The sequence below is a fragment of the Lepisosteus platostomus genome, chromosome 4, assembly GCF_059453375.1.
Source record: "Lepisosteus platostomus isolate fLepPlt1 chromosome 4, fLepPlt1.hap1, whole genome shotgun sequence".
Taxonomy (NCBI): Eukaryota; Metazoa; Chordata; class Actinopteri; order Semionotiformes; family Lepisosteidae; genus Lepisosteus; species Lepisosteus platostomus.
Genome location: NC_142614.1, coordinates 1,681,457 through 1,706,632, shown reverse-complemented (window position 1 = coordinate 1,706,632; position 25,176 = coordinate 1,681,457). Strand labels below are relative to the sequence as shown.

Below are 25,176 nucleotides of genomic sequence, written 5' to 3'. Positions count from 1 at the left end.
AGATCTCATCCAGCCCTTTCTTAAAAGAAACCAAGTTATTGGCTTCTACAGCATGGAGGGAAGCATACTTCTACACTGCTCTGTGAGCTTCCAGAATGAACTCATTTCAAATAGAGACCTGTGTGTACATGGGGTACATCAGTATTCCTGCTACACTGCTAGTGTATGCCAGATGTCCTACACATCTCAGGGAAAGATCTTGGGAGCTGTTTCTGGGGAGCACCTTGGGGGCTGGGGTCACTTCTCATCTTGCTGAGACACTCGTTCCTGTACGCGTTCCATTCCTCCACTGTGTCTTTCATGGTCTTCCCTGAAGCGAACTATGAAACACAAAAAACAACAGATGTATTATCAGTACTGTCTGTCATCCGAGGCGGTCAGAAGATGCTCAGTGCAGTGTGTGTCCTGTCTATAGTCAAGGTTTATGTCAGTACCTTGAGCTCAAAGAGGTCGGAGGTTTGATTCTTATCTAATACTTGTTTCCTTTCCAAGAGGATTGAAGCACATCTTTACACAAAGGGATGTGGGAGTATGGAACTGGAGATATTTAAGCAGCTGATGACAGTTTAAAATAAACACATTAACAACAACATAATTAAAAAGAGATACAGGTTAGAAGAGGTTGTTAATCTTTCCTTAATTTCTTATCGTTTCTGATTTTATTCGGAGACGTTCCATGTTGATCAGATAATTCATAACTGCCTTGAGGTTTTGCCGTGCAATGAAAAACTGAAGAGGTCTTCAAGTCAGGAGTTTATATAGATCTCTAGCTAAAGAATGCCCAGCAATGAGTGATCCCATGGGATTCTTCTATACTGACTGAAGCCCCTTTCCAATAAATTTCAACAGCTGTCTGTGTAAGAGAAAAACAATGCTTATATTTTTCACCCCAGACAATCACGAGGTTTTTCATTTCAGAAAAATAAGAACAACCGCCCACATACTGTATAAGCCTTGAAATCACATATACTTTGGTCTTCAGGGTCCTAAGATGCAACTAACATGAATCCTTAAGTGGAATTCAGTTGCCACTGAATTCTGCCGTTTCTTAAAAGAAGCCAGGCTATCGGCTTCAACAGCATGGCATGAGCTGCTTTGAAGTGATCGCTCCCTGAAGCTGTTTCTCTGTGGCCCAAAAGTGACCTTGTCCTGTAACACAGGTGGGGAGCTGGCTCAGCAATAAACCAGGGCTGGAGGCACAGCTCCTGTTTGCTGTGAGAGCAGGGAGCACAGTCCTTGTCCACAGTGAAAGGCTCTTCAGCTCACATTGTAGCTGAGCTATGAATTACAGAACTGAGCTATTTGCTTATTTGAATGAGTTTAACGCTCTTCCCAGCTGATGGTAGTTTAAGAGAAATCGGCTGGCCCAGGTCCAGGAAAGAGCTGTGGTACAGCTGTTGGCCTCATTCCCTCGACGGCCTGCAGCACGGAGCACTAAACCAGGAATTACACTGACCGCAGACCTGCGTTTGCTGTGTGAAGGCCAAAGCAGCACGTGTCCAAAGTAAAGACGAAGCGGGAGAGAGAGAGGGAAGGGCTGACCTCCGTTCTCCAGAGGACCGAGACGGTGAGGAGGAGGAAGGCGGCCAAGGCGCCACACATCGCTGAGACTCCTGCCAGGGGTCCTCGGGGCTACTGCCTCGCCGGACCGGTCACTGCGGCCACAGCCCTGGCCAGCTGGCCAGTCGGGGCTCCATCTCCAGCTCGCCCAGCTGCAAGAGACCCGAGGGACAGGCGTGAGGCGGGCGATGCCAGTCCCTGCAGACCCTCCCCAGCTCAGGCGATGGACGTGTGAGGTCTCAGGACGATGCAGGACTCTGCGATTTCAGCTACGTTAAAAACAAGAGACCCTGAGATTTCATCACCCTGCTGCTGCTCATTCTGTAATGTCAGCAGCCGGAAAGTGAACCTCATCTCGGAAAAGCACATGAATCTTAATCTGAAAGACAAAAATCACCGTTACAAGTAAAATCAGATGCAGGGCTTTCCCCTCAGACATTCATCTCGGTTGACTGCTGCTTGATTTAGCCTGATGTGCCGTTCGGTGTGCTGTTGTATTTATGTGAGGCTGAACAAGCTGGATCATGTCTATTCTGTCATAAAAGGAAATCCAAACGAGTGGGGAAGACGTTTTGAAAAGGGCGTGTCACGAGTGGAGAATACTCCGGACAGATTTCACAGTGTCAGGTGTCTCGCACTCTGAAGTCACAGGTTCTTACTGGATAAGTATGTTAACTGTTAAGATGACCTTTGTTATGTGCACTCAAGGCAGTACAGTGTGTCAGATTTTTTGGGGGGGCGTGAAAAGGACTGTAGTTCAAAGGTCTTCAGAAAGATCAATTTCCATGGTGACCATGGTAACGAAAAAGAAGACTGCACATGTGGGAGCCTGAAGCCACATCTGCTGTAAGAGAGATTCTCCAGTCCCGGTTCTGGAAGCTTTCGGTACAGCTGGGCGTTTAACGAACTGCATCAGCTTGTTATTGGCTTAATTGGACCAATTTAGTAACTCCTCCCAGTTCTCCAGCTGGTGGTGCTTTAAAGAGACCTGCAAAAGCTACAGACTCCCTGTTCCCCCCCCACACCCAGCTTGATTTCCACAACAGTATCATAGGACCTCACTAAACTACAGGGCTGCAAATCCCTCTTGTTATTATCCTGCATGGTATCTTATGTATTTTATTAAACCTGAGACTTTCAGGACAGAAGCCCCTTTGTTGACAGTGCTTGTTATGTTGTGTTGTGTTGTGTTGAACAAATTTCTCTAGGGGAAAATAATAAGAAATTTCAAGTTGGAGAGTCAGTATCTGTATCTCTGTATAGTATAGTAATCTGTATAGCACACACGGACACATCATGAGCCCCTGCGGGGGGAGGAGAGATTCCCACATCATACGTGTGTTTTGAAAGAGGATGCAGATTTCTAGATACCGAACCGGTGACCTGAATGTGATGGAAGTTCAGTGGAAGTCCTTCGCCTTCGCGACAATGAGGAAAATGAACAAGGTCTTGTCTTGTCTGAGGTATGGTGGTATTGCGGTCTCGGACTGGTCATGGGTGGGTCTCTCTGGTCCAGAGGTTGTGGTTCTGGACTCTTGCTGCTTTTAAATGACAACAATACGACTGACCAGTGACCAGTGACCAGTGGTCAGTGGCCAGTGGCTCTTAGCCTTGGCTGCAGACTGAGTGGGCCTCAAAATCTGTTTTCACACCCCTTTCACCAAACAGTGAAGTGTGTCAGTTCCTTAAACCTCAGATGCGTTATAACTATAGATTGTAAGATACAGAATTACTTATTTAGAGAATTCAGCTTTAAAGAATGCTTCAGCTTTAGAGAATCTCATTAGGACCTGTCTTTGAAACTTTGGAGTCTAGAACTGCCCTTCTACTGCAGATGAGATCCAATTCCCACATGGCTGCCCAAAAACCTTCCTATTTCAAGCTCCCGTGTACTACGACCTGAAAACTAAAGGCTGTACGATCAGCTGAGATCCAGATTCCCACCCAAGCAAGGTGTCTGTTTTGTTTCAGAATGGTGTAGGAACGGCTCACGTTCATATCTGCGCTTGCTGAAAATGGTGTTTCAAAGGATACATTCCGACCACAATACCACAGCCCGCATACCACATTGGCATGGTTATGTATTTGTCACACAATAAGGAGGTTGTACTGAATTTAAGGAAGAAGAACAGAGGTTTTACTGGTGGGCACTGCATCAAAAATGATTTTATTATTCCGAGTCCTGGGCCCTTTTTAAACAGTTATTGATCAGTAGGAAGGTTCAATACAAATGAAAAACTATAGAATATCAGAAATTGCAGCACATCATTCCTCTGCTGAGAGCCAGACGGGCAGGAAACCAAATCTCATGAATAAGAAGACAAATCAATAGAGTGGGAAATTTAGTAGGCAGTCAAAAGACATTTTACGGGCAATTTAATCACCTGGCACAGCAGCATTGTTCTGTGGCCAAAACCCTTTACTGTAACTCCTTGGACAAACACTGCTCTGTTCTTCACTTGGGATAATTGCTGTACATTTTGCCATCTGATGTAGATCGTTTTTGCTTTTATCTGTTAAATGTTTGAAATTATGAAACAATGTAGAAAATTGTGATATCTTCAAAAGCATATGCTGATCCTGATGGCGACCCACCAAATTGTTATTTAAACAGTCATATAGGTTTCTGCTGTTCTCTCTGAGGATAGAGAGGATGATAATCTATCAAGAAACCAAGTCAAATTGATATGTTGTGCAATATCTGAGTGTTACTGCAATCGTGTGTTTGCCTCTCATAGGCAGTACCTTGGCATTTGAGTATCAGTTATCAGTGAATCATGCTCTGTCATCGACAAAACAGAAAGCAACCTGGATGAAACAGAAGTATTTCTTAGTGTGAGTGTGTGTTGGCATGCTCTGAAAAACAAGCTTTTTAATTTCTGAAACATGAAAAATAATTGAAAATACCTGTCGTCCAAAAGTCAAAATAATCACTGAGAGACGTTTCTTAACAAGACAACAGTTATATGTTGTCATACGTTTGCCTTCCCATGACAGTCATTGTTTCAGTAAATCCTGAAATTGATCGCATGGAGATTCCAGGCAAAAGTCTTCTTAGAGCCAGCATTAACAATGCAAAGGCCACTGTCAGAGTTCTCTGACACAGGGCACATGTATACCCTTCTTCTTACAAAAGAGTAAGAGAGATGTGATTTGAAATCAGTCTCTCCCAGTCATACGTGAACAGACCTGTGATTAGACTGCGGGATGCAAAGAGACATGCAAGGAAGAACAGGGCCCCCTCACGTGACCTGACACAGTGTTTCAGTGTCTCCCAGGCCTGGTCACAGAGGGGGGCTGCTGGTTTGATTCAGTGTAGTGCTGTCACTGGAGCACAGTTTGAGCCAGGGCAGTGGCAGCTCGAGACTGGCCTGGCTCTGCTGCACGTGCTGTGGGGCTCATGCATGTCAGGAGCGCTGGATGGCACAGCCTTGCACCTCCAGTGGGGCGCGTAGGTGTCCTTCAGCCCCACTAGTTACAGTATGCAAGAGAGTCAAATGACCTGTTTGATCTGGTGCCTCCAGATTTAAGAAGAACAAAAGAAAAATGGAAGTGAGTGGATCTAGAAGGGCCGGCACAGGACATGCTGTTGTTCTCAAACATACAACAGAAAAAAAGCGGAATTGTTTTTTTTCCAGTTAATTAAACTCATCAAGCACAAGTGAGATGTCCGTTTAGCTGCAGCAGTTTTAGGATGGGAGGTGTAAACCGAACTCTGTACTGTACCCCAGCTTCTGTTGTTTTCTATTACCCCCAGTCAGCGGTTTCTGAGCTACTCGGCGAACGGACTGCCTGTTTTGAAGTGCTCATCTTGAGGAAACTGCAGCTGGACACGCTGATCCGCTGTCAAGACCGTGAGAGCAGACCGCGGCAGGCTGCAGACAGGCGCTTGTGGTTTGTGGATTCAGGCTCTTTTGCTGAAAATGCAAATTGGCGATCTGATCTAGCCGATTGATAAAGTCTTCACCTCCGACGGTGTGAGAGGAAAGGAAGGTCAGCTTGCGTCACAGCAAGAGCAGCTCTGCGAGATTAACAGGCGGCTGTGAAGCGGAAACGTGGAAGCTGGAACTGGTGGCGGCTCTGCACCGTGCGTTGGGGCGGGACGATGAAAAGACAAGCTGAACCAAAGACAGCTCAGCCACAGCTCTTCCTGCACGCAGCGCTGCGCCATATCTCTGTGTTGACGTGCTTCTCGCTCCTACGAGCCTCTGCAGTATATGAGAAAGAAAAAATGCAAACGTTGACGGACTTTCAGAACTTTGTCAGCTTTGTTCAGATTCTCCAGAGTCTACGTGACGTCTTGAAACCTCAGGCCTCTGGGCTTGTAACTGGGAGCCTGTGGGGTCAGATTCCTGCTGCTGTATCCTGGAGCAAAGACGCTTCGCCCAGATTGTTCCCCTCAGCGGTACAAATAGATATCGTATTGGATAAAGGCTTCGTATAAATACACACAAAAGTGAGCAGTGTGGTTATCTGCTGTGTTTAGTTCATGTGTTTCGGCTCTTTACAGAGTTTTTGTAAAAAGGACCCACCCCCACTGTTTGGAGCCAACAGAAATGTCAGAAATCCAGGAGCATCCGAGCATGAGAAAAAGAGGAGGTGGCAGAGATATGACTGCCTTTACATAGAAATCCCTGTAGTGAGCACGACATTAAAACAGACATGAATGATTAGCTCATGCTGTATATTACAGAACCCTTTTGATTTGGCTACATTTTCAGCGCATTCATTTCAGAAGGATAGCTGGGACAATATGAAATCCCTAATACAGTAGATTGTCCAGAGCCTACAGCAACATCTCAACCTCCTTTTAAACTCTGTGCAAACGGTAATTCCCAGTCCTAACTATAAAGTGTTTTACATCTTAAATAACAAGTTACCCAATTGTAAATGAATCACACCGATTTATGTAGAAATCATGGAAAATCCAGTTTGGTCTTGGTGTAGATTGTTGAGGAGTTTTAAAAGGTGGTCCCCAGAAGTGATAAGCAGTCAGTGGCATCCAGCACTGTGATTGTGTAACATGGTTTGTTTGTCCTTGTGTGCACGGCTATGCGATTGGGTTCTCCCACAAACCAAACAGCAGCTACAACATTACATCATACAGCACTTCTCCAGTGTTAATAACTGACAGATACTAGTGAGTTTTGGTAAGAGGATCATAACTGACTTAATGAATTGAGCCCAGTGCAAATGATCATTTTCATTTTTTTTTCTTTTAAATGAATAACAATCTATAGCATAATATGATCTAGAAGAGGAAACAATTTTTACTAATGTGCTTGTGACTGCAGGTTGTAAGTTAGTGAACGGAGCAATCGGTGGTGAAGTGGCTTTGTGGCTAAGGATCTGCACCTGTGGCCGGCAAAGGAATCCTACTCTGTTGGGCCCCTGAGCAAGACCCTTAACCCCAACTGCTCCAGGGGTGCTGTACAATGGCTGACCCTGCGCTCTGACCCCAAGCTTCTCTCCCTGTCTGTGCGTCTCATGGAGAGCAAGCTGGGGTCTGCGAAAAGACAAATTCCTAATACAAGAAATTGTATGTGGCCAATAAAGTGATCTCTTATCTAATCGATATGCAAACTGCAATGTAACTCCAGACTGAGTGCAGAAGAAGGTGCTGGAAACCTGTTGTTGCTGCAACGTCCACAACATAATTGAGGTGCATCAAGGTTTTATCATGAGAAGAAACCGAACCACAAGAACCACAAGAAGGCACAACACAATCTCACATATTGTAGTGTTTGAAGAGTTACTTGGCATGGATTGTCAGCAGCTGTAACATTAGTTCAAGTAGGGAGCTGCTTCAGCATGCGTAGACTGCAAAGGAACAGGTAACGGGTTTATTCCTGCTGAAAACACGTTTCAGCTGTGGAGCCTTCTTCAGGTGTGAGGACAGCTGCAACATTAACTGTCTTGGGTGTTTTCCTCTATATTAAGAGGAGTGTGTGTAGTACAGTATATAAACCATGGCTAAACATGCACACAGGACAGAGGTGATGGATTTGAGGGCATACAGTAGGAACATGGAAATGCTGTTGGCAAACATCACTGGAGATGAATCTTGACAAGTAAGTAGAAGCTGCAATACTGAGCTCCTTGCAAAGCCCAGGGAGACTTTTACTGGAGAGGAGAAAGTCACACAGTACAACAAGCAATCACTCTGACATAATAAACTTTTGATTAACTAAAGCCTGTCACCAGAGGTCTACAGGAAATACATTTCAGTCTTCCATTACTCTATATTTGTCCCTCTACAGCTCTTTCTGTTTCTGTTTCTATGCCAGTCATGTTTTCTAACTTGGTACTTTACTTGTCTTGAAGGAAATTGATTGCTTTCAAATTTTGTTTTGCAGAGTAATAAAAATGTACTGCTCTGTTTTTATTATCAGAACATGAAACTTGTCTTTTATCTCCTTTCTCGTGTAAATCTCTAGTGATCACCCCAAATAATTGGTTTTTAATTTGGCTGGTAACCTCAGTTCTCCCAAGTGTCCAGAGCCCCTCCCCTGGCACTCAGCCGAGAATGCTCATAGTGCTGAAATATATGCAGAAGTTCCTCTTCTGGATGCAAGGAGCAGCACTGGTACTTATGATACAACTGCAGCAATAACCCAGGCATAAAATGCAGCAGGATGAGACATCTGTATCTGGCCTACTGGGCCTTTGGCATCAAGCAGGACCTGTTGGTTGTGTGGTGGCCATGGAGGTGCTGTGGAATAATTGGGTGTTTTTTTTATAATATTTCATATGAAAGGGTTTTTGTGGTTACATGGAAAGTGGTGAACAGCAGAGGGTTTACAGTAAGACGCAAAACCAGTGACCTAACAATATTGTTTATCTTTTGACTTGCTTGCGCTGGGGGACGCAGTTTGACATCGGTTTGCCAGGGTATACACTTCAACAACATGACTGGGTAGCTTGGTCCTTACTCTCACAGCTCTCTGGGTAAAAAAAGTGTACTTCCACATGGTTTCTTCTTGTGACCCTGTGGTTCGTGTTTCCCGGTTCAGGATTAGCCAATAAGAAGACATATTGTGATTCAGATAAGGACACAATTGTGCATGTTTACATGTTCCTCAGCGCACACCTCAATGGTGAAAACAATGGTTGGGGCAGGCAGACATGACAGCTATTTTCACTACTGTCATGTGGGCGATGGAGGTTTGATGTTGCAAAAATCATTGCAGTGTTTAATTACTGTAGATCACCTTTTCTCTGAGCCCCAACAGTCATTCCCATCACCTTTCACACGGATGCTCCAATTCAATGTAAATACCTTGTTAAAAACATGGCATTAATTTAAGTCCATTCAAAGCAAACTAGGGAAATTGAACCAATAATGAATTAATTCTGCCTCAGTGAACTGCCCACTATGTGCTCCATCAGAGAGCGTCAGGGACACGGTCAGCCCACAAGCTCAACTTGGGAACAGATGGCACGAATACTTCAAAAGACAAGGCTGAGTAAATAGTTTAATAATAGGATTGTTTGCATTTATAGAAGGGACACTGCTGTAAGGGGTGATGTACTACTGCAGCCCACATTAAACCTTGGTCCTGACTTTATTAAAGATCCCAGGGCCCTGTTCAAAAGAATAGGTGTCATTCCTGGTGTCCTGACTAAATTCCACTCCATTCCACTGTGAACACTGCCTGGTCTCCCTACAGTAAATGTTCCCCTGAACTGAACTGGTGAAGCAGTTTGTTTCTCCTCCTCTAGCACCCCGAGTGCATCTGCTGTGATATGGGGCTGCTGGTGCAGAGTGGCTGCTGTGTGTCTCCTGGTAGATGGTCCCTGCATCTAATAGCGCTCAATCCTTTGGGTTGAAAAGCTCTGTATAAATGCAAGGATTTATTTCTAGTGTTTTGTAAGTCTTCACAACACTGCAACACTGTCAGTGGTCACAACCCTGCTGCTGCAGTGGCTAGAGATGAATGTACTCTATGCACACATTTCCATTATCCTTCACTTTGGCACTTAGGCTTCCCACCCGATGGATCATGTATCATAATTCTTTCATCGATGGATGTGGTCAGGAAACTTCCAGTACCAGTCTTGGACAAGTTCTGCTTTGGAATACGCTGCTTACAGGGGTATTCCTGCACGTGCATATACTGTACAGTATGTAGAAAACCTGTCCACGAATAGGCGTACTGCATGCATGCTGACATCTCGGCCCCATCGTCGCTAATTGTGGGACCAAACACGTGGTGCCACTCAGGAATCCTGTAGCCCTGCCATTCGGCACACCTTGCTCATTTCTTTTAACTGCCTGATCCGAGTGCTGTATCCAGATGCGCCTGGAAGGATATCAGGAACTCTGCTCTAAAGGGTGAAAGGACAGTTTGTTCCGGATCCCCCTGCAGAACCTCTGTGCAAACACACACACACTTTCTGGGTTTGCTCCTCCCGTAAATCTACCCCCCTGCTGCCACAGCTGCATATCTGAGTGCATGCTGGCTGCTTTGCTGCTCTAATGCCGATTATTTCTACTGATTGGATTTCTTTAATTTTATTTGGGTCCCTGCTTATCTTGGTTCTAGGCAGATCAAGGTTACTTTTAAGAACCTGCCACGCAGAATTGCTGGTGTTGGCTAGATCATGGTCAGTGGGGCTGAAGCACTACTGGACCTAGTTACTAGACAGATGGAGTATGGCACTACATTTAACACAGCAGAGATATACTGCAGTATTCATTAGGATGAAAGGTGTTTTTTTCCAGTTCTTCCTTTCTGGCTGTAATCCATGTGGGCACTCCATTTGAATGAACTTGAGTATCGTGGGCAGATTTCCTTCACCAGATAAGCAGCCCAAAATATTATACAAGAGTCAAGCTGCCTCCTTGCTGATTCTATGTGTTGTGACATCCAGTGTGTTGCTCAATGAACCTCCCAGGAAAAATAAAGAAAAGAAACAGCCAAGGACAACAAAAAAGCATTATTCTCAAACAAATGCTCCTCCAAACAAAACAAAAAATATCCCCCTAAAATAGTCAATTTTCTTATTAAGCAGTACCACATTCCTTTAGCAATGTGTGTTAGACATAAAAGCTTTACATAACAGACCCTGCTTTTGATCAAGAGAAGGGTTTTCAAGCTGTCATGCTGTCAGAGACTGATTGATTGGGTTGACCAGCATGGATTTTTAACATTTTGCCTGTGCTCACACCGTGCTTTGTGTAAAGAGTTCACAAATTCTCCAGATTTTCATTTCAGTTTTCACTTCATGATTTAATTGTGTGCATCATGGTTGTTTTTATGATTATCAACTCAGAAGGATTCTAGTTGGAGCTGATACTTCCAGCTCCTTACTTATCAGTGGTTCCATCTCATACCATACTAAAGGCATTGACGTCTTGGGGATCCCACAAAGAATTTGTCACTCTTGACATAGAAATCTTCTTCTGTTTCATTGTCTGGGTCTAGATTAGGGGAATATGTCCAAAGCAAACAGGTGTATTCCCTGTAAATAAGAGAAGTGTCATGATTTGCTTGAATTTGAAAAGGGAAGCTACAAAGGGAAATTATGATTTCTTACTTGATGTCCAATCCTACCCCATACATTTGTTTCTCTGATTTTCTGTTCCATAAGAATGTACAGCCAGCCAAATATTCTTTAAGTTCCCCCTCTCTGGCTTGTAAGGCTTCATTCAGGGTAGTAATGTCAAAGTCATATCGTTGGAACTCTCGGGTCACACATTTTGCTGCAGCATTCTGGAGAGTCATTGTCTGGACCATTCTTCAGGGTCTTGATGTTCCTGGTCCTGAATTATAATACTCTGGTTTGTGTTTTAAACTGCAGACAGGTGATCCCTCTGGATGCAGCTGTCCAAACACAAGTATTGGGGCAGGCTATGTTTAGGGTAAGCAGAGCAGATCCGAAAAACAGTCCAGCTTCAAATCCAGCTACCGGGGAAGAAAGCAAGTGCTTGAGGACCTTCTTGTGACAGCCCACTCCATGCCATGCCAGGCTGTACATTCTTATGGAACCTGACATCATGATCCTGCTCCCTCCACCATTAGCTGATTACCAAAGCACTTGGACAATGTGCTGGGGGTGGAAGATGCCTGTGTGTGAGAAAGGTGTTACACACCAGCTTCCACACATACTGTATCTTGACAGAACGTGACTTTGATGTAATGGCATGGAGACCTATCTGATTGGAGGTCTCATTGTACTGAAGCCTCCACCTACCAGAACTGTCATTGAAGTTTATTTTCTTCCTCCTGTTCTTCTCTTGAGGACTTTAGTTGCCAAAACTAGATGATTGAGGATTCAGTGAGCAAAGATGCTGCTGCCTTGAGGACATCTTCTGGAGTTGTGTTAGCAAGCTTTGAACTTTGAGTTATCCCCCTTTCAATACTTTCTGGATTTTGTGCAGGCTTGTGTTGACTTCCAGGGTAGCTGGAATTATTTTCCCATCTCCTTCAGCTGAAGGAGCCCTTCTTACAGCATTTATTTCTCTAGGCAGTTGTTTCAGAATAATCAACTTTCAGTACTATCAGATTTATTAAGCACTGTTGAAATGTACACTAAGACTTTAAACCTATGTGCACATAGCATCTCTGTGCACTGACAATTTCTGATGTGTTAAAAGATGAGATTATGTAAACACGCAGTGCCTTCTGTCACCTGAACAAACTAAATGACAAGAGACTGATTATGACGTAGATTTTTATTAATCTGAAGAGCTGTAGAAGTTGAGATGGTCAACTTGTTTAGAGACTTGTTAAAAGTAGGTCATCTTTTGTGTCTACCATTGTCAGCCTACTCTGAAGAGATCAGCTGTATTGTTTGACAGTTGGCAAAAATGGTCTTTTTCTGTTTTTATTCCCTTGAAATTGAATACAGCAACTGATTGCTCTGTTTCTTCTGTAGGTTTAGCAACTGCCAATGCTTTATTTATGAGTTGCAGACAGGCCCCATAGAGTCACTGAGGAGGCTTAGAGTTTAACCTGGGCTTTAACTGGTGTGGCGTGGCTGGAGATGGTCTGGTGCCCCAGGGGAGAGGAGCCCAGGGGCTGCTGGGAGGGGCGTGAGGACTGGGCTGGTGGAGCAGAGATCGTCAGGAAAGCTGGAGCAAAGCTTGTTAATCAGGGAGCAGCTGACCGGTCGAACTGGGGTCTTGTCCTCCTCTCGGACTTTCACTGCAAACTCTCCTATAGGAACTGTTGATTAGGGGGCACTTTTTCAGAAATTTTCAGAAAATTAGGAACCCAATAAGTTGGCTAAATCTCGGTGCCTTCAACAAAAAATGTTTCCTTTTGCAACATTTTATTGTTTAATTTATTATCCAATTCTGGGGAGTTCAGACTTGTTTTCTAACTGTATAGGAGCTCACATCTTGGTGCACAAACTTAAGTACCCATCAGCCTTTAGGTTGGATTGACCACTGGATGCTAACAAATCACTTAACAGGAAGAAGATAAACAAAACTGTGATGTAAATAGCGTACCTTTCACTAAATTTCTATGACAGGGTATAAAATACTGAGCCGCTCGTTACAAAGCTGTTTTAACAACCTAAGCACCTAGAAAAATCAATGCAGATCAGTGTTGTTTTCTTCAGGTATCAGTGATGGCCTGTCCATCTGCTTTCTCAGAAACACGAATGCAAAAAGAACCAAGAAGCAAGACTGTGATAACAGGAAACAAGTGACAAAAAAAGACAAGTACTGTAAAATTGCTCAAATGTGCATGCTGCCCTTCAGGATTAGAAAATTGATGTTCCACACTCATTGTCAGCATATTCAGTGTCATTCCTAAATAAAATACAGGTTTCTCCTCCATAATAATTCTCATGTATGTGCTTTTGACAAATTCTGACAGATTGTATTCTTCAATCTATACTTCACAAGACCACAGTTATGAAATAAAGAAAACATTAAATATCAGATCAAGCTTCCTTAAAGATCTCGTTTAGCACTTATCAGGAGGATAAAAATGAATTGAGCTTGAAGAGCCTGGTTTAGGGGAGGATAGATGGGAAATCTAATTCCTGATGTCCCAGGTGTCTGTGAGACGTAGTGGTGTTTTGTCATCTGAGCGAGGAGAAAGGATTTAAAGCAATATATACTGCAGCTACTCTAGGCTTTGAGCCGTTGGCTATGTTCTCCTCATGGTTTACCAGAAGCATGTCCAGTTTCTGCATAAATACCAAACCAGGCCAAAGTCTTGCTGGTTTGGTCCTTCACCATGTCCGTTTGCACAACAGTACTTGAGTGTTCTATACCAGGGTGGGCAGTCAGAGGGACACTCCAATCAAGCTCTTTCCTTGTTTAAAGATCAGTTAAAAATGGTAACAAAGAGAAAGGGTGGAGTGTCCTAAAATTAGGAGAGTAGGAGCAAAGTGCAAGATAAGAACCTGGAAAATTGAAGCACGAGCCAAGAAGCTCTTAATTTATATTGTTCTGTCTTTAATACCAGATTCTGCAAGTAGGGAGTGTTTACAGGAGACGAGGGGACTAGACACCAGTGTTCACTCCATGACCTGCGAATAATTTAAATATTATTATTCTTCTCTTCCTGCAGACATGATCTTTTATGGTGTTTCCAGGAAAATGAAATGTTCTGTTTTTTATCTTTTTTGGCCCATCTTTTTCCATTAAAAGTACATTTTCATCTAGCCGGTCTTCAGGTTTATGTGCAGAAGGAACTGGATGTGGTGGAGAGGACTGCCAGCTTTCTTCAGTGTTATTGGAGGTCACCTCAATTGTTACTAATTGGTTATGCAGTCCAACAAATTCCTGCTTTAATTTGGAGAGATTGAGGTTCTAGGTAGTTTTCTGCCATGTGTTCATCTACTGATGCTCCAGATAGTCACCTTGCAGAATATGAGCCAGTGGACCGTCCAGCAGTCTGCTCTTCCCCTGACCTTTGACAGTCTGACATCTTGTCCACCTCCTGTCTTGGTGATGATGTAACCAATGCGATGCCAGTGCTTGGACCACAGGTTCCTCTAGGACCTCTTGCTGTGCTTTGCTGATAAAGAGGCTGCATTCAGCACATTTCCTAAATTCATTTTTCTCCAGTAGCACCTGATCTACTCCATGTCCATCAGTCAGGTCACCAAGGGTGATTGATGGGTTTGCAATCTTTCATAATCTCTGCAGTAAGAGACTCCAGGTCTTCGGTGAATTTGATCTTGATCACGCCTGGGGTGGTCATGATGCGTGCAAATCCCAGGCAGTGGAGAGTCAAAGAGAGTCTGCCGTTCACTCCCGCTGGGAGATGTGTGAATTTGCTGACCAGCCTTGTTCTGATGGAAAACCCAACACCATCTTCAAGTAGCTGTTTTATACCAACTGCTTTTCCCATGAATCACACTTCACAAGCATGGGTGTGTTTTACACAGGGACAACATCTGGAGGTTGAATCTGGGCAGTTCTCTGTAAGCTTGAGCTGCACTTTTCTCTGAACGGTCTGCTGTTTTACTGCTTGCATTACCGCCAGCATCAATCCTGAGTCTCATCAGGAATTCCCAGGACCTCAACTTCTTCCTAAACCCTTCAGCATCTTGGCAGTTCCACAATCAAACTGTTTCAGAAGAGGAGTTTGACTTCCACGCTGCAGAAACACAAAATACTACGAGGTAATGTGCAGCCTGCTCATTTGTTTGCAAGTTTCATTTTTGCGTAGCTCAAAAGCAAGCAGATATTTAACAGGGATGGAAGAAGGTGGCTTGCTAGGAAGGAGAAAAAGATCATGCTGGCTCTCTCCTGCATTTCTCGTTGATTTCTCGGTTTCAGCTGAAGCATCCCACATCAGCCCAGTGCGAGTCAGTGAATGAGTCAACCTGCCTCGCTTTGTGTAGATTTCCATTGATTTAGCTGTGTGGGAGGATGGCAGGATTTGGTTAAAATCCCTGACTTTCAGGGTTAGTGAGAAGACGCAGGGATGCCGCGATAATGTATGAGTGGGTGAAGATCAGCCCAAAGATTTCATATCTATGCCAAAAGAAAAGATTAGACAGGAGAGGATGAAAGTGTAAAAATGCAGTTGCATGCTGGGAGTGTTTCAGTAATTGAATACGTCTGAGATATATAAACTGCATAAATGCAAAGACAAGTAATCTCCCTCTGTTGCTGTGCTTTCTGTTCCAGAAATTCTATATTCACCGCTCAGCTTTTGCTGACCTTCAGACTTTCGACAAGAATTTCGACAAAGTGCTCTGGCCATTTATAGAATGAGAGATTGCAGTAGCATGCAGTTTAACTTTTTGGAAAACTGAGAACAGCAAAAAAAGAATGTTTATTAAATCTTTGACTGCTGAAGACTAACATTGTTCTGTGAAAACTGAGATTCAGAGTTGTGAACCAAAATCTCAATTTCTTGTGTGTGGCACTCAGTGTTTACAATGCATATCTGGACACAGTGACAAACGATAAACGTCTAATTGGACAGGTTACTGCAGTGTACAATAGCAAACGGCTTCTTCGACAGTATTTTACCATATTTGTCACGCCCTCTGCCTACCACGTTCTCACACGGAAACGCACCCGCACTAATCACACCCCAGCTCTGAGCACTTCTGCCAAACGACACCACTCCTGTCAATCAGCCAACCACGACACTCCATCAATCAGCGCTCCATCAATCTTCTTCCACACACAATAATTAAACCCTCCAGGACCCTCTGCTCTTCGCCTGGTAAAGGGCTTGCCCTTTTGGATTGGAAGCCTTCTCGTTGACCTTCACCTCTTGAATCACGGAAGTGCCTTTTGACTACGCCTTCTGCCCTACCCTCTCCTGGATTGGAAACCTACTTGCCGACCTTTTGTTACTGACCTCGCCTCTCGCCTAGCCCTCATTCCCTCTGGGAACTTCTCCCTCATCTCTAGACCCCCTACGGTACCGCATAGGGCACATCTTCCCGTTTGCTCAGTGGGTCAACCATGACAATATTCCCATGGTCCGGTGTCATTAAGCAAAGAGAAGGCCTGACGAACAGTAAAGCAATGGTGAAAGTACACCGGTATGTTATATTTAGTAAGGGAACGTTTCTCCAATGTATTCATCCACTGCAGTGTGACCCAAACATGTGCCAAAAATAACACTACATCAAAGCGGTTATCTACAGTATGTGTGCTGCTAGATAAGATTATACAGTATTACTTTTTCATAATAGTGGCAGACCTGGGGATTGTCTACATATTTTACAGGCCCACGCACTCAGAAAACCAAGCATCCTCTCCGAAAGGAAAACCCTCTGTGTCTCCAGCACTGTCCAGAGGGTCCAGTCCCCAGCTGCTTCCATGCCACAAGCGCAACACCAGAGGCTGCTCCCATTATGGTCTTATTTCCACACAAACCGAAGGTAGAACTGGGTGTTAAAAGATACATCACAGCAGCTGGGGACTGAGGCTGTGGGTCATTACCGGTTCCCCGCCAGGCCGAGCCTCTTGTTTTTAAACACCAGCCCACTGACAAGCTGAAAGAGGGTGTTGTTCCCGTTTGCTTAGTTTCCTGCAGCTTTTGTGACTTGAGCATGTAATGGTGAATGGATCATCACTCCCCCAGCACATAGCTGTCTTTTAACACCACATGGGCCAGGCCCATGAAGAGAGAGAAGGTGAGGGGTAAGGGCTTGTCTTACTGCAGCTGCTGACATGATAGGAGGTACTGGCGTGCCTGTCGCCAAATGCATTTGAGAGGGGACTCCAGGGCAGTACAGCAAGTCTTCCCCTCTACAAGACAAACTGTTCTGCACACAAATGCACAGCAGTGTGCATCTCTGACCACATTGTGAGGCCAGGTCTGCACTACAGAGTGCAAGGAAGAAAAGCTCGTGTTAACGTGCAGCACACATGCTGTAATTTGCAAGCATTTGTGTTCCTGAGCAGGAAAGCTTAGCAGAGCTCAGCAGGACTGTCTCACAGTTGGAAATGTCTTGACGTTTCACGAGTTGCGGGCTCCTGCACAATCTGCACAGATATTTTATTGACGGGCAGTTTGCATTGACTTGTGCCACAAGCACAGCGGGAAACACGCCGATCCTATTTTAGCAGTGCTGTGAATATTGGGACGTGCAGTGTGAAAACCCTTCTCAAACTTAACCATGGTTCCCATGTTCCATTGCTCTAACTTGAGTTCGTTAGTTTTACCACGGTGTAGATTGTACTGTATTTTGCCATTCCTAATGTCATATACTAGCTTTTACTGTGAATTTCCACAGTAAAATTCTGGATGAGGGCAGCTGAAGCATCCATGTTCGCATTAAATACAAAGCTAAAATAACAGCACAGTAACTCAAAGCCTTGCATAATATTTTATAGAACTGTACAACACAAATGGCAAAGATTCTGTGTCTTTTATGAGATTTTGGAAGCTGGTACAGACTAATTATTATTCTTATTATTAATATTATTTATAAGAATTAACCCATCGTGTTTATATGTGCATTATTCATTTGTAGCAGTGCAGCTCTAGGGAGACTGCACTACCCATAATAATCAACACTCCTGCCTCTTATTACAAACTGAAGACAATCTGTTCCTGTGCTTAACATGAGAGTTTTTGCCTGGTATTATCCAAAGCAAGAAAGGTCTCTAATCCTGATCCTTGAGAGACCTAGTCTTTTAATCTGCCTGAATCACCAATTTCTACAGATTGGGGAACTCTTGTAAAATATTACTCTTGTCAATATTAATTAAACAAGGCATTTGTTAAATAACCTTTGTGTGTTTCTAATATTAAGGTGATTTTGAATGTGAGATGTGGCTGTGCGTGTATTATTCAAAATAATCATGTAAAACTGCTGCAGTACACGTCAGTAAAAAGGATAATGCTTTCATAAGAAAATGCACAATGGTCTATATGTGGAAAGAAAATTTCCACCTGCAGAGATAGCTGTTCAATAAACAGCGCGTGTTGAGAACAGTGCTGGCTCTGGAGACACAGCCCATTCTGTCCATTCCTCTTGGCCTACTGGCTTATTTCAAGCAAACAGAAGATTAATCACCGCTTGACACTGAAATGTTTTGCTATGCAAAAACCCTGTGGGACTTCGGTTCACTTTGAATGTGGCTCCGTGCTGTGGCCGCTCAGCGATGATAAATAGCGAAGTGATTAAGTGTTAAACAACAGCTGGTATCCAGGTATCCAGAATGGTCACAGGATCAGGCTTAATGAGCGGAAGAAAATAAGGACACTGGCTCTCGTTTGGGAACAAATAAACCCCCTTTTTCCTCCACCGATAATCAAATCACAGCTCAGAACGTTCCCTATCAAAACACATTTTGTATCTTAATTTTGGTGGGTGGTAAAGGGAATGATAAGAGCACTGGCACTCCAACTGAATTCTAGGAAAAATACTGTGAGAAAACTACGTTGTGATGAAAAATATTGTGATGAAGAAGGACGTCTATCCTCAACTGGCTCAAGGCAGCAGTGGCCTCTTAGTCCATACCAACAGGAAAAGTCCCAAACCTGACGCATAAAAGGTGCTGGAACAGTGATGAAGAGTGATGAAGGGCGTCCTGGGAAAGGGTGGTGAAAGATCAGACACAGAGTACAGGAACTGCCCTCTTGTACACGATGGTTCCCCTCGTACAATCCGCCCGTCATCTAGGTGCAGTACAGTATCCTGCTCCGTTAAAGATCCCCTTGGTGGAAAAGGCTGACGTTCAGGGTCCAGAGAAGGTCGGGGTGTCTGTCTCCCCGTTGTCTGAAACCTGCTGGGCCTGTGATGGGCCACGTTTGGAATTAGCAGGAGGGACCGCAGTGGGCGAATGGCTGGCTTGTTGAACGGGTTTCGGTGGTGATGAGCGCGTGAAGACAGACAGACGCAGCTTAACGCGCCGAGCTGTGTCTCGGACTGAGCTGCTGGGGAGCCTGATGTCTTCAGGTTTTTACTCCACCCGTTTTCAGTTACATCATTACTTGCTCTAACTGTTTAATTACTGTACCTGTGCAGCTGTAATACAGTACTTGTAACCAAGCTGCAAGGTGCTTTACTGTATAGGTAACTGTGCCTTTACTCGATAGTGTACTATCTTTTTAATAGCTCCTTTACAATCTCCTAATAACTGGATGATTCGTGTCTCGTAATGACGCGATAATTTATTATGTCGTAATAACGAGATAATTCACGATCATTTTCATGTATTTACGAGATATCTTTTCTCGTAATTACGAGATACACGTGAAATACTTTTTTCCTCTTGATGGCAGCAATGCGTTTCCGTTCATAAACACATCATTCCAGTCTACTGTTCTGCACATACAGTAGGTCTGCGGCATTAAAAGGAAAAATGCTCGATCCCCTTTGATCTCGGCATTTTCACTGGGTCCACAAGCGCACTCTCACTTCTTGTGAGCCTGAAAGCTCGTTTGAACAAGTGTACGCGAGAGCTCGACCACGCAAATCCCGCAGGGACTGAATTACTCCCTGCGGAGTACTGTACAGTACGTGCCAGAAACGCGAGGTTCAGCCGGGGCAGTTTATTGCTCAGAGATGGTGTTACTGTGCTATTTATGACTCGCGGACATTTATTAATCGTTTTTATATTGATAAACTGGGCTTTGAAGACAGTTTAGGCAATTCGGAAATAAAAGATTTTCCGAAGAATAAGGACAATTTCCTCGCCGAACTAAAACTGAATTCTCCTCTCCCCGTTTCTTAAAATGCGTATTTGCAGCTCAAGTCGCTCGTTTTGAATAACCGAGTTGTAACGGTCAGGTAAAAGAAGTCTCGCTGGACCGGTCAGGATGTGCGCTTTGCTTTGAGGTGCAGCATCACATTCGGTTATAACTCATAGAACCGCTTCCACGACGTCGCCTTCGGTGGATCCGATACACGATACAGAGAACACCACTGTGGAAGCGGTCACATCATATCATAACTTTAAAACATTAATTTCAATATGTTACCGACGCTCCCCATACGCATTTTTCTGCGATTTCATAAATGAACACCTGGATTTGAGATCATGGAACTTTGAAGAGTAATTTCTTTAGTTTTTTTTTAAAACATTGTGCGGAACATAAGCAGACGAAAGTAACGAGAGATCGTCCGTTTCTAGCCTGAAAGAAAATTCAGACAACGAAAAAACACCTTCGAGCTCTTGTTTTTTTCTATCCTTGACACAGTCTGAGGGCTTTTGGAAAGAAACAGATTAACACATGAGAATCGGGGCAGTGCAAACACATGCTACTCGATCACCAAAACCCTGCGCAGCCGAAACAAACATCGTGAACACGACAAACGTTAACGTTTTCGAAGCAGACGGCGCTATTTTAAAGTGTCATAGTTTTTATGACTTAAAGATTGCTCGGCTGCTCTCCCGAGCAGACCGGGTTGATCTGAGTGAGAATCCCCCAGTGGGTTCCTCCTGTCAGACCTGCGCTCCAGACCCGGAGACCCGGGCCGAGTGACCTCGGGTCCGGGGGCTCACTCTCTCACACCTACAGCCTTCTGTTCCAGCCAGCCTGCCCCCTAAATCCGCCTAATCTTAAAACTCACTGGAATCTGGGGCTCGAACTGTTTTCAGCTCTTGGACTTGTTTGGGGGGGAGGTTCCTTTTAACTCTTGCATTTCAAAATGTTAGGTAACATTACAAATTCGAGTAAAAAAACAAACTTGCAAATGTTCCAGTCAAGCAGCTTCATTAACCTCACAATTAAGCTTTAATTAAGTCATTATTAAGCTCGGCTGGAAGGAAACGTGCAGGTGGGTGGGAATGCCTGGAATTCAGTTAAGTGTGGGAACAGAGGGCGACTGTATCTCCTAGGAGAAGGTGGAGGGACACGGCTAAAATCCCAGGTCAAGCGGTGCTTAAATTGGCCAATGCGCTAGGAATACCTTTCAGAGCCCTGTGTACGATTCGGGTCACCGAGGTAGAAAAGAGATGGCGCTGCCCTGGAGCGAGTCCAGAGGAGAGCGAGCAGAAACATTCCTGGGATCAGGGGTTGTCCTCACTCCCACGGGCAGGCTGGAGCTGAACCGCCTGACGCTGGAACAGAGACGAGCGCACAGGGACCTGGCTGAAGTCATGAACACCCGGAGAGCCGGTGACGAAGTCGGGCGCTGGGCTTCTTCAGAGTTAGCAGGCGCAGGTGGAAACTACGCAGAGGCGCGTTTCGCGCAGAATAACAGTCCGCGCGTGTTTACTTCTGCGGAAGCTCGGACGCATTCCTGAGCCGGCACCCTGGCTTCTCTCTGGACAGAATAATCTCTCATGAGCTCCCGTCTCCCTTTCTGTACGTGTTCTTACGTTTTTAACGTTTTAGGTCGGGTACTTTTGCAATCGGACCTCGGTTCGTCAGGATCGGGTGTTTCAGTAGAGGTGTCGGAATTCCGAGCGGTTCTGGCGGGGTCTTATGATGGAGAGTGGAGTTCTGACTGTTCAACCTGTGTTCCTTCTGGCAAGAGTTTATCTGAGCATCTGATGATGGGACAGTAACCAGGAGAGAGTGTGACAGCGCTGTTTTCTCGGTTCTCGGCTTTGAACACGTCTTATTTGGATGTATTGACTTGAAACCTCTTTAGTTATAACTTGAACTAAATTGATTAAGCATTTAACGTAGACTGACGTACCATTTAAACAAATGTCTAGGGTGTACTATAACCCAGAAGCAACGTCTTTTACCTATTTGAATACAAGACAACATTTTTAAAAAGCTTATTTTTGTAAATGACACATGTAAGAGTGTAGGAGGCCTAAAATAACTTCTGAGAGGAACAAGCATTGAGTACAAAGTCTTCGTTTTAAACAAACATTGACTACTGACACTAGTTCGTTTTATTAGTTCTGCTGAGCAGAATTATATCGACCCATAAAATCTCACACATTCTTCTGAAGTTGATTATTTGCTACGACACATTTGTGTACAGTACCCGAGTTCTGTTTTCTCGTGAAGAGCTAATTTCTCCTTAAAGGGGAAGCCTAGCGCGGCACATATCTGGATAACATCATTTGTGTTGCGTACATATACCTTTTTCCTTCTCGCTGAAAAAAAATAAATGTTTTAATCCACGTGTTTAAACGAATGATCGCTTACAGGTATGTCTGATTTGTTACGTAAAACTGCGTGCGGAGACCTTCTTGTTTCTGAACTCAATGGCTAATTGTTACAGCATTGAAATTCTTCACCAAACGGCAACAGATTTCGTTGACGCGTTGAAATGAAAGGGAAAGCATGAATATTTCATTTTAACACGCGTGGAGCTGTAGTTGCAAACTCTCTCATGACCTCGTTTGATCGTATGCCCGCTGGTATACAATTACCCGCGCTGTGCCCAGTTCGTGTTTTGCTCATTAATTCACTGTCCAGGTTTGCTTACCGTGAGGAGAATCCGGCTCTCACATCGCGCACCGCGTAGGAAGATGCCCGGAGTCTGCGACAGGACAGGCGTCCGAGGTAGGGGTGGGGAAAAAAAAGCTCCGCACTCTGAAGAAATGTATCAGCCGGCGCCGGGGGCCGCAGTCCGTGTCGTTCAAGCGGAAAGCCCGGGGGGCGCTGCTTCAGCGAGGCGCTCGGGACCCGCCGGTGCACTGCCTCGCGTGCTCTCGCTCGCGCACATCTGCACGGGGGAAGCACCCCGCCACCTGGAGCGCGCGCAGCATCCCCGAGCGGCCGCGGGAGGCTCTTAAAGCTGCAGCGCGCACCTCGAGCTCTTTCCCCCGAGCGGCCCGACGCGAGCCGGGCTTATAAAAGCTTGCCAGCTCTCTCTCCTTTTCATTTTGAAGACCGCCTTCGCTCTGAATTGGTTCACCCTTGTGTTCTGCATCATGTTGTCTAACCTGATCAGCTGAGGTTAGCCCATTCGTGGTTAACACTAAATGTTGGCTCCATTTAAACAGTTCACTTACCAGATAGGAGAGTTTTAATGTGATTATGTATATTCTTTATGCTACAATGCATATTTATTTATTATTTAAAATGATCAAAAGCTTTCTTTAGGAAGTTGGTGTGTTTGCTGTTCCATGTCCTGTAAGTGAGTGCACATCTACTGCTTTTATTGTAGCATCAGGAGTCCTTGAAAGGTGAAAAATAACTTTTACTTTTTGCAAGAACCATTTCTGAAACTAAAAGCTGAAGACATTTTCTGTCTACAGTGGCTCTGTCACAGTGTAGGATTTCTGTCTAGAGTAAATAATTGTTCAAGGTTTAATGAAAGTTTGTGGGTGTCTTTTCGAGATCAAGTTCAGGTTTATTTGTCATGCCAGCCATATACTGTACAAGTATACAGTGGAACAAAATATCGTTCCTCCTGGTCCGCGGTGCAAATGCAAACAGGACACTGATGTAGACAGGGTACACAATAGTGCAAATGACAAGGTAAATACATAGTACAATATACACAACGCACTGGGAGGATTTAAACCCTGTTTCTGGAATCGGGGTGGGTACAAGTAGATTCCAGGGTGTTGAGCCTGACAGCCTGGGGGAAGAAGCTGTCAGGGAGTCTGGTGGAGCTGGCCTGTACACTGGGATATCTTTTCCCAGAGGGTAGGAGGGGTCATCTACTGTACTGGAGGCTCTGTGGGAGCAGCGTTTGTGACAGATGACAGGAATGGAAGGGAGGGAGGCTGCAATGATCTTTTCAGCCGTTTCCACAATTCAAGACATTTGACTTTGACATCTCAAGATTTTGTTCTTATAAAAATGTACAAATATTTAGATGCACAAACAGAATGGAAATAACATTTAAAATAAAGTGGATGTGAGAAATGGGTCATCAGATTTCTGTAGATTTCAGTTTACTGCCTTACTTTGGATACATCATTTGTTTTCAGAGAGAACATACTTGATGAAACACTTCAAGAACTAGAGAGCAGTCTCCACAACCAGTGAGGACTTCCGCTGTATAGTTAGTATGGTTTAAAGAAATAAAATACTGGCTGTAGTTTGTCCAGGTTTTTTGCAGGACCTAGAACAAAGCAAAGAATTCCAAAGTCAGATGAGTTTTCTGATAACTTCACCGTTGCCTAACGATCCTGTGCCAAAGGACGATCACCAGAAACGGATTCTGGGATCTCCATGGAAGCATCCTTGTACCTGGTCTTAGAGGTCTTAGACAATGTTCCTGCATGTTCATTCTCCAATTGTTTGTTAGAGTGCTGCTAGATAGGCTATTCTAAAGGGCTCAAGAGACAGGTGGCCAGAATAGCCTATTTGTACAGATTGGGTGGGGGGGGAAAAAGGCGCTGGATGGTGATTTATGGCCCCTGAAGTCCTTCTCATTCCTGTGCTGCTGTTGTCCGACAGGTGGGGACACACACAGCAGGCACTGTCCACAGCTGCCTCCAGCCTGGAGCCCCAGCTCGTTCCCCGTCAAGAAGAAATGCTCCCAGGGGTCCTGCACTCAGTGACCAAGCAGAGGCCGTGGGAATTTCCAGCTAACTGTTAGCTTGCAACAGCAGGTCTTAAACGTTGGTACAAGATGCCCACAGAATTGTGCTTTTGTGTGAAGATGTTATGCCACCATTTTACAAGAGACAAACAGTGTAAAATCTCTAGGACTTCTGCACAGCAGTGTATACAGTAAGTGTGTGTTTAAACGTTAAGGGCACTGTACACTCAGTATCACTTCTGCAGCACTAGGTGAGAGTTTGAATGTGGACAAATGCAAGGAGTACTTTAAGTGAAGTGCTTCCACGTGACTGATGTT

At 44.5% G+C, this 25,176-nt stretch overlaps 1 protein-coding gene across 1 annotated transcript in view; it reads right to left on the bottom strand.

The window, feature by feature from the left end:
- The window catches only part of gipr (gastric inhibitory polypeptide receptor), a 37,033-nt gene extending 13,630 nt beyond the window's left edge, over positions 1–23,403 (bottom strand). Inside the window, exons 1-3 of the mRNA XM_088627403.1 lie at positions 22,846–23,403; positions 1,543–1,712; positions 224–320 (exon numbers count right to left, since the gene is read on the bottom strand). Of these exons, the coding sequence (XP_088483529.1) occupies positions 224–320; positions 1,543–1,602 (157 nt within the window). The 5' untranslated portion in view covers positions 1,603–1,712; positions 22,846–23,403. The remainder of the gene's footprint in view (positions 1–223; positions 321–1,542; positions 1,713–22,845) is intronic.
- Between the last annotated feature and the right edge of the window lie 1,773 nt (positions 23,404–25,176).